Raw genomic sequence first — 13028 nt, forward strand, 5'->3', positions numbered from 1 at the left:
TTTCAGATATGTGTCGGAGGATATTAAACTCTATGCCAATGTGAATCGTAGCATGAATTAAGACTAACCGAAGCCCAGAAACTAATTTTGACTAGTAGAATGAATTACAGAGGACTTTACATTCCATTAAACTTTGACACCAGAATAGACCTCCTTTCTTACTGGTGTCACAATTAATATGCCTTTTATTCTATACATTGTTTGTGTGCCGTGTTAATTTTCTATCCACGACGGTGGTGTATGTATGTCTAATTTCTGCACATTTGATTGGCATATTATAGAAAAGTAGCATCTATTCCCACAAATGTCAGTATATATGATTGATAATTATACTTTTACTCTTTAAACTAAAATTCCGTTTCTTGTTACATCTTATTTCTTCCCCATCATAAATAGTTCCATTTTCAATTAAGGAGGCTGCGAAGTCCTGCGTAAAAGAAGATGTCGAGCGTCGTCTTTAACAACAATGAATCCGACATTGCCAAGGACGGGAAGGGTGACGCATACGTCAAAGTGGCAAGAAGTAAGATTGACACCCTGCGAAGCGTTAACAAAGATAACGCCGAGAAAATCTATGATGACGTGGCGCGAGAATACGACTCGGTAATTATGCATTTTAACGTTTCGTTTTGGGGGACAACAGCCTGATGCCTTTTCTATTTGATCATCCATTTGGAAATGAATCCTATCGTATGGAGACAATGATGTGTTGTTTATATTAGAAACATAAAGTCAGAGGTCAAATATGCCGGGGGGAGTAGATTGATTTGTTGTATACATTTTGCAGTGTAATTGAGTCGATCATGTTATTACACGTACATTGTAGTATCAACGATATCATGTTACGTGTTTGCAGCATGTACATTTTCATAATTCATCGAGCAAAGCTTCGTTCAACTTGCTGATATGTCAAACGGTAACTGGGTGGGGCTGTTTATGTAAACAACGACTCCCTAAGTGCCTGATCTTCAGAAAATCTTTCGAGATTAGATCCACATGTCCTTCTCATGTACAGAATGGCATTATGTATATACATATGTATTATATATATATATATATATATATATATATATATAGACGGATAGAATCACCAAGTGTGTATATGTATATATATATATCTTTTAATATACAAATGATACTGGCACAGGTCCGTCAACAATCCTATATGCAGAATATCACTTCTGTTCCAGAGGCTCACGTCGATTTTCGGCATATGATTATGCAGATGACTATAATCCAATAAACATTTGGTTTCGTCACCAGCCCTTTGATCACGAAAACTGATGTTACGTTGTTTTCCAATTAAGACAAAGGTAACGACGAATAAGATTATGAATTTATTCTCTTTAAACAGATAGTTGAAGCTATATATTACAATGCACCTGTACTGACAACCAATGCTATCCGCGGAGTAGAGCTGAGCAAAGAAGCTGCAATTCTTGACATAGGCTGTGGTACTGGCCTCGTGGGTGTAGAGGTAAGTTGAATTCAGAAGGGGCATTCCAGACAATTCATATGATTTCAAATCATGTCGTGCATAACTCTTGTACATTTGGGTCGGGGTGGGGTGGGGCGGAATTTATTGTGGTCCTGGAGCAGATAAACCGATGTTCTGACAAACCCAAAGCATAATACACTGAACAAAGATGATGGCTTGGGAATTTAAATTATCCAGTAATTAAGCAATGTAATTTTATTACAATATCACATGCTTAACAAACCCACCAGTGTGCTTTCTTTTTTGTTTTGTTTACTTTTTATAGGCATCCAATCCAATCAGTATTCCTTTGTGAAACTGCTATGTCACCGTCCTTGTTCATTGTGATGTGTTATAATTTTTGTTCAACATTCCTATTTGTCATAATCCAATCTACTGTAAATTCTGAAACTCTGTATTATAGTTTAGCCAAGACGCTTAAAGGCAAAGGTCTAAAATCATAATAATTATTGAGGTCTCCTTTAAGCAAAGGGTCCGGCTTGCTATATAAAGGTGCTTGTCAAGAAATTTGCAAAATCTGACGATTTTCAAAGTTGAGAGTGAAGGTTTTTGTGAGGAAAAGTCTTATTACCAAATTTGACAATAATGCATGGATTTATTTCGTTGCCATCTGCCAACGAAGACGGATTTTTAACTTAAAGTTCAGACATGGTACTTGCAAGGCAAATTGTTTCCTTTTTTTCGATCAGAACTTTAACACTTTCCTGAGAGATTAATTACGGGCTTATCGTCACTGGCAATTGACTGGGGTAATGATCATTGTTATCACTCAATATAAGGCAGCGTGCGGTCTCATAAGTTGCTTATTTGAACAATTCAGTATTCTTCTTCCATAGGAAATAAAAACTGCAAAGGCTCCTCAATCTACAGAGTATGAAAATTCATTACCCAAAAATGACTCGACAAGTAGAATGTTGAGCCCTTTATCATTTCAAAAATCGGGGAACTTTCTTTGGCAGCGGACAAAATCGGTATTTTGCTGAACTATATCTGGAGCAGGGGTGAGATGTAAAGAACATCAGTGACTTTTTAAAAGTTAGGCCACAGGTCGGTCGGTCTGCCAGTGTTCCTTACTATAAAAAAAAAACTATTAAAAAAAGCGTTCGTCTGTGATCGGTACCATTGACCAATTGCTCTCTAATTCACACGTCCTCCATATACAACTTCATCTAATTAGATGGGAAAGCATGGTTACAAGAACATGTACGGACTTGACCTCTCGGACGAGAGCCTGAAAGTGGCAGCGGAAAAGGGAGTTTACAGCCGGACCGTCCAGGCCAACTTTGACGGAAACTGCCGGCTGGACTTTCCGGATGGTAACACGGCTATTTCGAAATGATTACTCGATGACAGGCCTTCTTAGACTTAACCCATTGTTTACTGGAAACGTGTTCATGTGTTTTGTATTATTTACCTATAGTGAAATTTGCAAGAACTGACTTGGAGGCAAATGATGAGCAAGAATCTCCGAAGCAGACTTCCAACGTTTAATGCTAACATAGTAATGACATAGATATAATTATGAATGATATAGAATTGTTATATATACATAGATAGAATGTATAATATGTACATCAAAATATATATATTCGTCTTACTTTCTCATGAAGTAAGAATTGAAAATCATTGAAGTGGTCCTCTTCGTGGTTAAGTTACGTAAAATTTACAAAAATATATGCGAATCCAATGAATTTAAAGGGACCGAGCTGTTTTGGTTGAGGTGAGGATTTAGCTTTTAACATTTTGCGTGATATTCAGAAACCACTCTGTGAGATGTCAAAGAGCATGCAATTCTAAGGGGTATCAAAAGTTTATTTGATGAAAATCAATTTTGAAATGGCTGAGATATCCCAAAACAAGGTGAAACAAAGAGGCTAAAGTCGTGGCCTGTTGCCTTTTATTATTATCACTTTTTTGGATATCTCAGCCCTTTGAAAACCAATTTTCATCAAATAAACGTTGAATCCTTCTTAAAATGACATGCTCTTTCATATTTCATAAGAGGTTTCTCATTATCTCACTTAGGAATGTTATAAACCTGAATCCTCACCTCAACCAGTACTGTGCGGTCCCTTTAACAACAATATTAGGAGGCCTACATTAAAAGATGTGTAACGCATTTAACAGGAAAATCTCACAGTCCGTGCAAGCATGGCAAGAGTTATGAATTTTCGTGCCACCATTTCTGGATGAGAAGACAGCAACAGTTTGTATGTTACAGTAGATCTTACTCTTTTATTTGAGCATGTTTCGTTCTGTACGATTTGAAGACATATGCCCAAACAAAGTACAAACTGACGTCATATGCAAACATGCGAAGAAGGAGACCGATTCTAAGAATGACGGGATCCAACCTATTGACGAAATATCTTGATTTTCGTAGATTTCTCAATAGTTGAAGCTGAAGGTAACATGATGTGTTCATTATAACGTGTCTATGTTGTGTGCTTATTCTTTCCACGATGAAAATGTTTGATTTACAAAAGATGAACAACGCAAATGATTTCTAGGCCATGCTCTTTCCCAATTTTCCCTCTCTCGCTCAACCCCCCCCCCCATGACCCATTCTTTCTGTCTCTGTATCTTTCATCCATTGATCTGTATATACATGTATATATATCCGTTTATCTTTGTACATCTAACTGTATCTATCTCTTTACTATAATCTTTGTCACTATTTACTCTTTTTCTTCTTCATCATCTTCTCGGTCATGTTCTATTTTGTCTTCTTCTTCTTCTCTTCCTGCTTAATGTTTTTCTTCTCCTTCTCCCCCTCCTTCTTCCGTTTGACAGGATATTTCGACGTTGTAACAAGCACTGGCTGTTTTGTGCCTGGTCACCTAAATGGCGACAGCGTGCCCGAGATGATTCGCCTGACTAAACCCGGTGAGGGCGCACCACACGACAATAGATTGTATTGACATGGTTTTGGTGGAATTGCGCTTTTGTCATGAAATAATTATTTATCATGTCGGAATCAAAGGACCGAAGCCTGAGAAGAGTTTCCTCTTTTAACATCGGGTGCTGTGAGTGGAACATGAAATAATATGTCGAAAATACCGATTTTGATAAAGTTTCTAACATCATCTTAACTGTCATTTGTATTGTTATTGTGATTGCATTATATGCTTAGTTACCATTTTCATTATCATAATTGTATTACTTGTATATAGTGCATGACTTATTGCCTTGTTGGTATAGTAAGATGAAATGGTGGTGGTAGATATCCAGTCGATATGGATGATAGGACAGGGTAAAAAATGTAGCCTGTGGTAAGTGGTGCAGTTGCCATAAGCAAGCCTGGCAGCGTGATATTAAAGGGTATAAAGCTTCTTTATGGCGTATGGCCTTGTCCGCGGCAGCTGACGGTACATACAGTGAAGTGTGCTTGCTGAACAGTATAGTTCAGTCTGGACATTATCAGCCCATTGGCAGCATGGTGACATGTTTCCCTAGCAATGATTCCTCTAGAACACTGTTTAATGTCAGGAATGCACAGACAAGACAGAAACAAATCCTCCTGCAATCCAAATCTTTGGTTGACCTCTATTGATACTTTTTGGTTAGTAGCTGCCTATCAAACCAAATCAGTCTATACATACTTCATGAGAGTATGCATCACATGGTTTTACTTTTAAATCTTTTAAATCTTTCATGATTTTTTTTTGTCTGCACTCTGTTTAAAGGCCACACCACTAACAAAAAAAAGTCCTCCAGATATCTTCATTCATATTCCATCCGTGACGTCATCCTCTTGTAACACTTGCGCTGAACAATAGACACAATCGTGTGCCTCACCATGCATTGCTATTACTACCTGCACTTATTCACAGCGGCATCCCGTGTTATCTTTTTTATGCAAAATTGTTTCTGACAAATTTTTGACGGAGAAATCTATGGTATAAGGCACATAAATGTCTGTTGTTAATAGGCTCAAGTGTTAGATGATCTATACGTGGAACGAGAATCAAAGGGAACGAAGCGATAGTATAGGAATAAAATTGAATGCCACCAGTAGGTAAAATTAACACAACATCATTGCCCTGCGTCACATTCAGCAATGCCGTTGAGGACGAGTCCCGAGTATACTCGGGCAGGGGTCTATGGGAAATGCACGTTGTAGAAAAATCAGGGGTTAAGAGGTGTGCACAGAGCGAATTGACGTAGGACCTGGAATAGTCCCTTTTCAATTATTCCAGAAGTATAGCTTCAGGTAATACACCTGCCGTATATACAGAAAGACGAGTCTATGATATAGGACAGAAACCAGCTATTGGAGCCATGGCAGAAAGTTAACCCGTTCCGTACGGGAACCTGGAGGCCTGTGTATTACATCTATGGACATTATAATGATGCAGTATGAAAAAGTTTAGTTGGGATCTGATTAGCCAGAGAGAGAGATGTGCCAAACAGTGTTGAATCCTAAAACTTAGGGCCATCAATACTTATTACTCGTCGCGTGTCAAAGGTTGCATTTCATATGATTAAATCTATAGAAACTCATTCTTTTCAACAGTAACTTCGTGGGGTGGCCCTTAACGCTATTAGACGAATGACTGAACGTTTGGCTCCTCTCCTGGCTCTCAGAAAGAACGGGGTTGGGTTTTACATCGCCAATAGTAAATGAGAAGTTTAAGTCGAGAAGCGGCACTGATTATTTTGTGTAGGTAGTCGCGACAACCCAGAGTATTTACAGCGAGTATACGTTGCTGCATGGATGTACCATTAGCCATGATATGCCTGCTTATCCCTGCAGAGACTGTTTTGCAACGAGGAACCTTTTCCTTTGTTGCCATTAAAATACGAATACGAGAAGCTTTTGAGAAGGAGCTTTAGGGCGGACGTCCACTTGGGCGCGGACAGGCTCCGGAAGGGTTGCGGAAGCAAATTTTGTTATTTCGGCATCCTGTCCGCGACAGACGCGGAATAACTTTGTGAATCGGCTTGTCCTGGGACATTCCTAGGACTGTCCGCGGACTGTCCGCGGACTGTCCGCGGACTGACTGCGGACATTCCTAGGAATCACTCCGGAAGAGCGCGAAATACCTCGGAATATGCTAATCGTAGCCGGGCAGCGCGGAAACATCTAGGATTACACCAGGAATGAACGCGGACAATCAGGATGCCTTCCGGACAACACAAGTTAGGCATGCGGACAAACTGCGGACAATACCAGGAAAATGGAAAGGTATAAATTTGGCGCTGACTTTGACTTTTCCTCATTTGACTGCTAGCCGTCATTGATGCTCCTTGTTGTGCTTCCGCAGTAGCGGCTGATATTATATTAATATGATTGGTCAATATTATTTGATAATAGAATGTGACCACCGATAGTCGAAGAATAGGATTGTCTGCATGTCGGCTGACGACTCATTTTTTTTTTTTTGATTTGTCTCATCTGGGAGAACAATTTTTCTCTGCCTACAGTCACATGGATAATATTCGCAAACTTTTTGAACCATATATATTTATGTATATCATATATATATATATATATATATATATATATGTATATGTAATCATGTTGATGAGGTAGTCCACGTTTGGGCAAGATAAAAAGATAAGTAACAAAACTGCAACAAAGTTCATGCTGTATTCACCAACGGTTTATTTCTTCACAAGAAATAAACCGTTGGTGAATACAGCATGAACTTTGTTGCAGTTTTGTTACTTATATATATATATTCTTTATTCCCTTTTTTTAGACCTGTGCTTTATCCATCGTGAAGTATGTACATGTTTTGTCTGATACTTCTGTATAGAGCATGCCAAAATGATCCTAATCATTAAATTTGTGTTTCTTTCTCTGATTTTTACCCTTGTGCATTTCTAACCCTCTCTTATTTCGATCACTTTTGAACATTTTTAAGTCCGAGAATTTTTTTTTTCATGCTTAGAGCTTACTAGCCTATTGTCAGTGAAGTGTAAAAGTGGGGAAATATTTTTAACCTACTTTAATTTACTTTTTTTTTGGGGGGGGGGGGGTTCAGCTGGGCTGTCAAATTGGACAATCGAGTTTATTTGCAACTAAAACAAAAAGAGAAGAAAAATTATTAGGTAATAACAACTACGAAAATCATTCAGGTAAAGAATATTTCTGAAATGATTTGTGATGCTTAATGTGCACTTAAATATATACACTCAGCAAAAACAAAAGAAAGACAGAAATTTAACACTTTTTCGAGTTCATGATTTATTGCTTTTTCTCTCATTTCACTTGAATTTTGAAGTGACAGAAAATTCTTCATTTTCCTCCATCATCTTTAGCTTTCATTGTTATTTTGGGCTTCAAAAATATTACATTGTAATGAGACCACAGGTATATCTTTGCAATTGAATTCATGCTTTTTAGTGTGATGAATTTGTCTTTTGTTCTAATATGTTGTATCATTAGAAAGCATTTACGTATGAATAACAACTTGTTCATGTTTATATAATACATTAACATTTAGCCAAAAATTCTATGCTTTCTTTTTCTGAGTGCACTTCCACCTACTTTTGTGATTTTCAGCTGGGCTGTCACATGGGACAACATAGTTCGTTTGCAAATAAAATACGAAAACCACATAAAGGAAAATGTACTATAGTAAGTAATAGGAACCAGGAAAGTCACTCAGATGAAAAATAATTTCTGAAAAGATCAAATCAAAACAAACTTACTAGGAAATTAGGGGGCTGATTTCACTTCTTTCTGGTTGCTTTTGGCACAGTCTCTACTACCTTCTTCTTTGCCTTCTGGGACCGGAAATTCTTTAGATATACCTGTTCTTCATCACCAGACGAAAGGTGTGCCTGTGATGGAGATATTTGCATGGGGGCCTCGCCTCCCTTCTTGCTCATTTTGCGTTTCATTGGCATGACGGTCGCGGAAAGTGTCGACATTTTCGTGTCTCGATCACAAAATTTCCGCATAGGTTCCGGACACTTGCATATATAGATTCGCATCGGCTCCGCGCTGTCCTAAAACATTCCTGGTGTCTTCCGCTTTCATTCGGGAAGCTTCCCCACACCGCGGGATTCTTTCCGGAGCGTGTGCGGAAGGAGCGGAAGGGTTCCGGACAAGCGGGACATCCTCAGGACATCGTCAGGACAAGTCGCCGAAGGTGTCAGGAAGTTCATTTCCGCGTCCAAATTTTGGTCTCGATCAAAATTTGGACGCGGAAATTTTTCTCTCTCCCGAAGGTGCGGAAACGCCCGGACATGTTTAGGACAGTGAGCGGACACGTTCAGTAACGTGCGGACAGGTTCCCGAAGGAGTGCGGAATACCAAATTTGCATTCCGGGGCTTGTCCGCGTCTTGTCCGCGCCCTAGTGGACGCCTGGTCTTAGCTGCGCTCAATGGTTACGTCATCGACTGGCAAACAATGCCTATTCAAATCGAAGATACTGGGAGGGTATGGCCTATTTACAATAGGCGTTTTCACATCAGCCCGATAAAACTCCAAGCTACAGATATTTTTCGCGATTGCAAATTAGCGCGCTATTTCATTTCTTATTCACATCAGCCCGAAGAGAATTAGCCCGAATTTTTTTTCGAGCTAAGTCGACAGCTGAGTATGGTGCAAACAGCATCAGTAATGTGCGCACTTTCAAAAATTTCTCAAGCTCTGTGTGCAGTTTGCCTCAATAGGCGTTTTCACATCAGCCCGATAAAAATCCAAGCTCGAGATATTTGTCGCAGAAAATAGTCAGCAAAATAGCGCGCCATTTCGAAACATCGGGCTGATGTGAAAACGCCTAATAGGCGTTTTCACTAATGTCAGAAATTTCCCGAGTTGGCCGGACTCGAGAAATTTTCTCGACCAGAGCGATACAACTATTAGCGCGCTAATTTGTGTTCACATTATCAAATAGCGCGCTAATATTTCGTGATCGGGTTAATTTCCCAAGTCAGAAAATAGCGCGCTATTTCGAAACATCGGGCTGATGTGAAAACACCTATTGTTGAATATTTAAATGACCCAGGCTATTAAGTGAGGCCTGACCCCGTCGATTTCGTGAAACATGTATTCTTTGCATGTTTCCGACATCGTCCCATTGAATTATAGATCATTCTTTCTTCGTAACAATGGAAAGCGGAAAGCTAATTTCTTTAGAGAGAGGCCCACTCCTTTAGTAGCATTGGTGCTACTCGTAGCCTAATATGTCCTGCGTCGTGTCGTAGTGTTGTACTCGGTCACGATTTTTGCGATACATGTACTACTGTGGGACTGGGAACACTAGCGTAGTGAAAATAAATAAATAGGTAAAGTAATATGAAAAATATAGTAAGCGCGCCGCAAGTAGAGGCAGGTACGAGTGAGTGGTGACTGTCCTTCCTCGCTCCATTAGATTTTGATGACGACCCCGTTACTTTTTTTATAAGATGCCGGAAAGACCTCGATTAGAGGCTGTAGTTCTATTGTAGTCTTTGCATTCTAATGTTTTGTTCTGCATTCTATTTTCTCCCCTCATTATAATTGGCAAAATCTTTCTAGGCTACATGTTAAGAGGATTGTTCGTTTATTCATTGCGTTTGTCAGGCCGTCTGGAGGACGACAAGCAGACGTTCCTCCAAAACCAGATTGTACAGTTATACCGTAGTTGCTCTTCTCATCTTACGTATTTTAGTGATTTTATTGTGGTAGTTTCGTCGTCATATTATAATAGATATAATACATTCCTCTAAGAATTGCTGTTATGGCAATTGATAATATCTTACCAGATAATCTATATCAGAGTGGCAATGATTGACTATCATCCTTGTAAATAACGTCATTTACCATTTTACCAAAATTATCATCATCACTTTGTTTGATGTTTCAACAGCTATGTCCGCCTTGTATTGTTTCTTTTTTTATGTCATAATTCCTGGGTTTTTTTGTTGAGTTTTGTTTGCAGATGAAACATCAATGTGGCTTCATTTGGCATTGTTTGTTTATATTTAACATTTTCATTTGGTGCGTATCATGCAGTGATAAATTATGTCCTCTTCTTTTTTCTTTCATCCAGGTGGACATCTCGTCCTCACAATTAGGGAGAAGTGTTTTGAAGAGGGCAGAGGGGGTATAAATCTGAAGAGTACCCTTATTGATCTTGTGCAGGAAGGGAAAATCTCGAAAGTACGCCACGAGAGAGGACTCTATTCCATAGACAACACCGAGGGTGGTTCAGAATCTCAGGGGCTTGGCCTGGTTTATCGTGTACTCTAATCCTATTTTTGACCTCTCTTGATGTCCGCCTGGACCTATGTCTGGACATGTTGAATATAAAACAATGGACACTGGATGTGAAGCATGGTTCAATGCATGCCATTCAAATAGAGATACGCTATCATAGATATTGATAAAGATATAGATATAGATATAAATATAGATATAAAATTAATGTGTGCAAAGTACATGCAGGCGTGGCCTCGTGGCACGCATGAGAATTGCATGTAGTCGTGGCATTTAAATATAATATCGTAACTACTACTGACATGTGTATAGGCCTATAAAATAGATAATAATGGGGATAATCTGTGAATTCAGCACATCTACAAATCCCGTCGGATCCCTATGTATGCCAGTAGTTAGCTAAACCTACCCAGTAGGTGGAGGTAAAATCCAAAGACAGACACGCTACGACTGCGTGCAGATCTCGTGCTCTGCCATGAGGCAACGCCCGGACTTCGCAATTACTCAAACATAGTGTTGTAGGTGCATGGCTAAAGCATGGAGCTACATATTAAATATTAGCTCCGTACCTGGTCAAATGGATTGTACTGCAGCTATTTTTGTACGCTGAACTTTACACAAACTCCTGAATTAAGTCAGTTGCGATTATCGTAATCACTGCCCAGATCGCCACCTCCCTGGACTTATCTTTCACTGTATGTGCACAAAGCTTTAGATAGTCTGATGCACCACACGCTAGCGTGCAGGTTCCGTTTGAGCAAACTTGATTTTTTTTTCCTTTAAAGATGATAGATTATACCCTCCCCATGACCGTACACAGCGGCAAGTAATTAAAGATATATATTTTTTTACAAATTTAAATAACTGAATATATTCTTGCTTTTTCTTTGCATGTTTTGAATATACTATACCAAAACTGGAATTCTAAAAATGCAAGAGATGTCTCGTGAGGACGGGTGTATAGATACCTCCTCCCACCTACCCCACCCCCTGTTCGGTATTTGAGTTTAGATAGCATATTTCAAATGATTTAATAAGTGAATGAAAATATCACGAAATCGTTAAAGAAATCTGTTTATATTTGTGGTGTTTTCTTTTAAACTTAAATCTAAGTACATAACCAACATATCGTTTTACTTTTGTTTGTTTTTTCTTTTTCTTTTTTTGATCGACGATTTTCCACTCAAGACCAGTAAATTATCAGTAAAATAATGAGAAAATAACGCAGCTGTTGCATTTATGGTTGTGTGTAACTTTTTTGTCGGAAATGGAAAAAATGTTTAGATAAAATGAAAATAAAATGAAACATCTGATCGTCACAGAGGGCCAAAGAGAGTCATACTCAAGTATTTTAATGATAAAGTCCTCCATGGGCACGGTCAGACTGGCAAAAGATTGCGAAGTTTAAGATCGCGATCTTTAAGATCTCGAAGTTTTGCCAGTGTGACCGCACGGCAAAAGATCGGGAAGACTTCGCGATCTTAAACTTCGCGATCTTTTGCCAGTCTGACCGCGCCTTATGTGACAGCAATGGTTTCTCCCTCTTTCATTCTTGCCGGCATAGTGCGGCTTGCACTGTGTTCTGAATTCAGAAATTGGAAAGACAGGAACGAGAAATTACCGATGGCTCACATTTCTCGATGATTTTAAGTCCATGAAACCTAACATTAAAGAAGTATGTGAAAATATTTGCACGGTTTGTTTTTTTAAAGTGCACATTTCCTCGACTTGTCACTGACATATATTAAGGTTAATATATTATTAGTCCCCTGCCTTCTGAAAGAGGTAGGTCAAGTGTTTTTTTTTTTTATCATGCGAGAAAAGTGAAAATATGTCGAATTTTCTTATTTTCTTTTATCGTTTATACACACGTGTGACATTACGAGGTGCAGTAGTCTTCTCATCCAGCAGAGACTGAGCAGAAACTATTAAAAATTCATAACTTTTGAGTGGATCGTCCGATTTTCCTCACACTCTCACTGATGTGTTCTATTAATATTGCTGCATTCACTCAATCCACATGTCTATGAAGGTGGACTTGTCCTTTAGATTAAATCTGTTTTCATTTGTTTTTTCTTCCATAGAACGCAAAATTATAAGACATAAAAATCATACATTACTTTCGGTATAATTTTTTTTTTAACTGCAAGGTGAAAAGCAAGTGGTAATTAAGAACAGTTGGCAATTCATGTATACAAGGTGTCAAGCCAGTCTTATTGCTCAGGGAGAAAAAAAAAGGGATCCACTATAGCACTATATGTACACTGTATTGTGGAAAAAACGTGAATAAATCAATGCAGAACTTACACTTATTTGATTTATTTTGATTTGATTTGTCTGTATATAGCATATCACTCTGCAATTTATTATTT

General features: G+C 38.6%; 1 protein-coding gene across 1 annotated transcript; it reads left to right on the forward strand.

Moving 5' to 3' along the window:
* Nucleotides 1-441: 441 nt before the first annotated feature.
* On the forward strand, nucleotides 442-10689 carry LOC139714305 (methyltransferase-like protein 27). The gene is made up of 5 exons (XM_071626019.1): nucleotides 442-603; nucleotides 1355-1477; nucleotides 2676-2814; nucleotides 4292-4384; nucleotides 10490-10689. The coding sequence occupies exons 1-5, from the start codon at nucleotides 442-444 to the stop codon at nucleotides 10687-10689; spliced, it is 717 nt and encodes a 238-aa protein (XP_071482120.1).
* The last annotated feature ends 2339 nt before the right edge of the window (nucleotides 10690-13028 follow it).

The sequence above is a fragment of the Diadema antillarum genome, unplaced genomic scaffold, assembly GCF_040938485.1.
Source record: "Diadema antillarum isolate AM-2024a unplaced genomic scaffold, OU_Dant_1.0 seq00002227_RagTag, whole genome shotgun sequence".
In the NCBI taxonomy this organism is placed as follows: Eukaryota; Metazoa; Echinodermata; class Echinoidea; order Diadematoida; family Diadematidae; genus Diadema; species Diadema antillarum.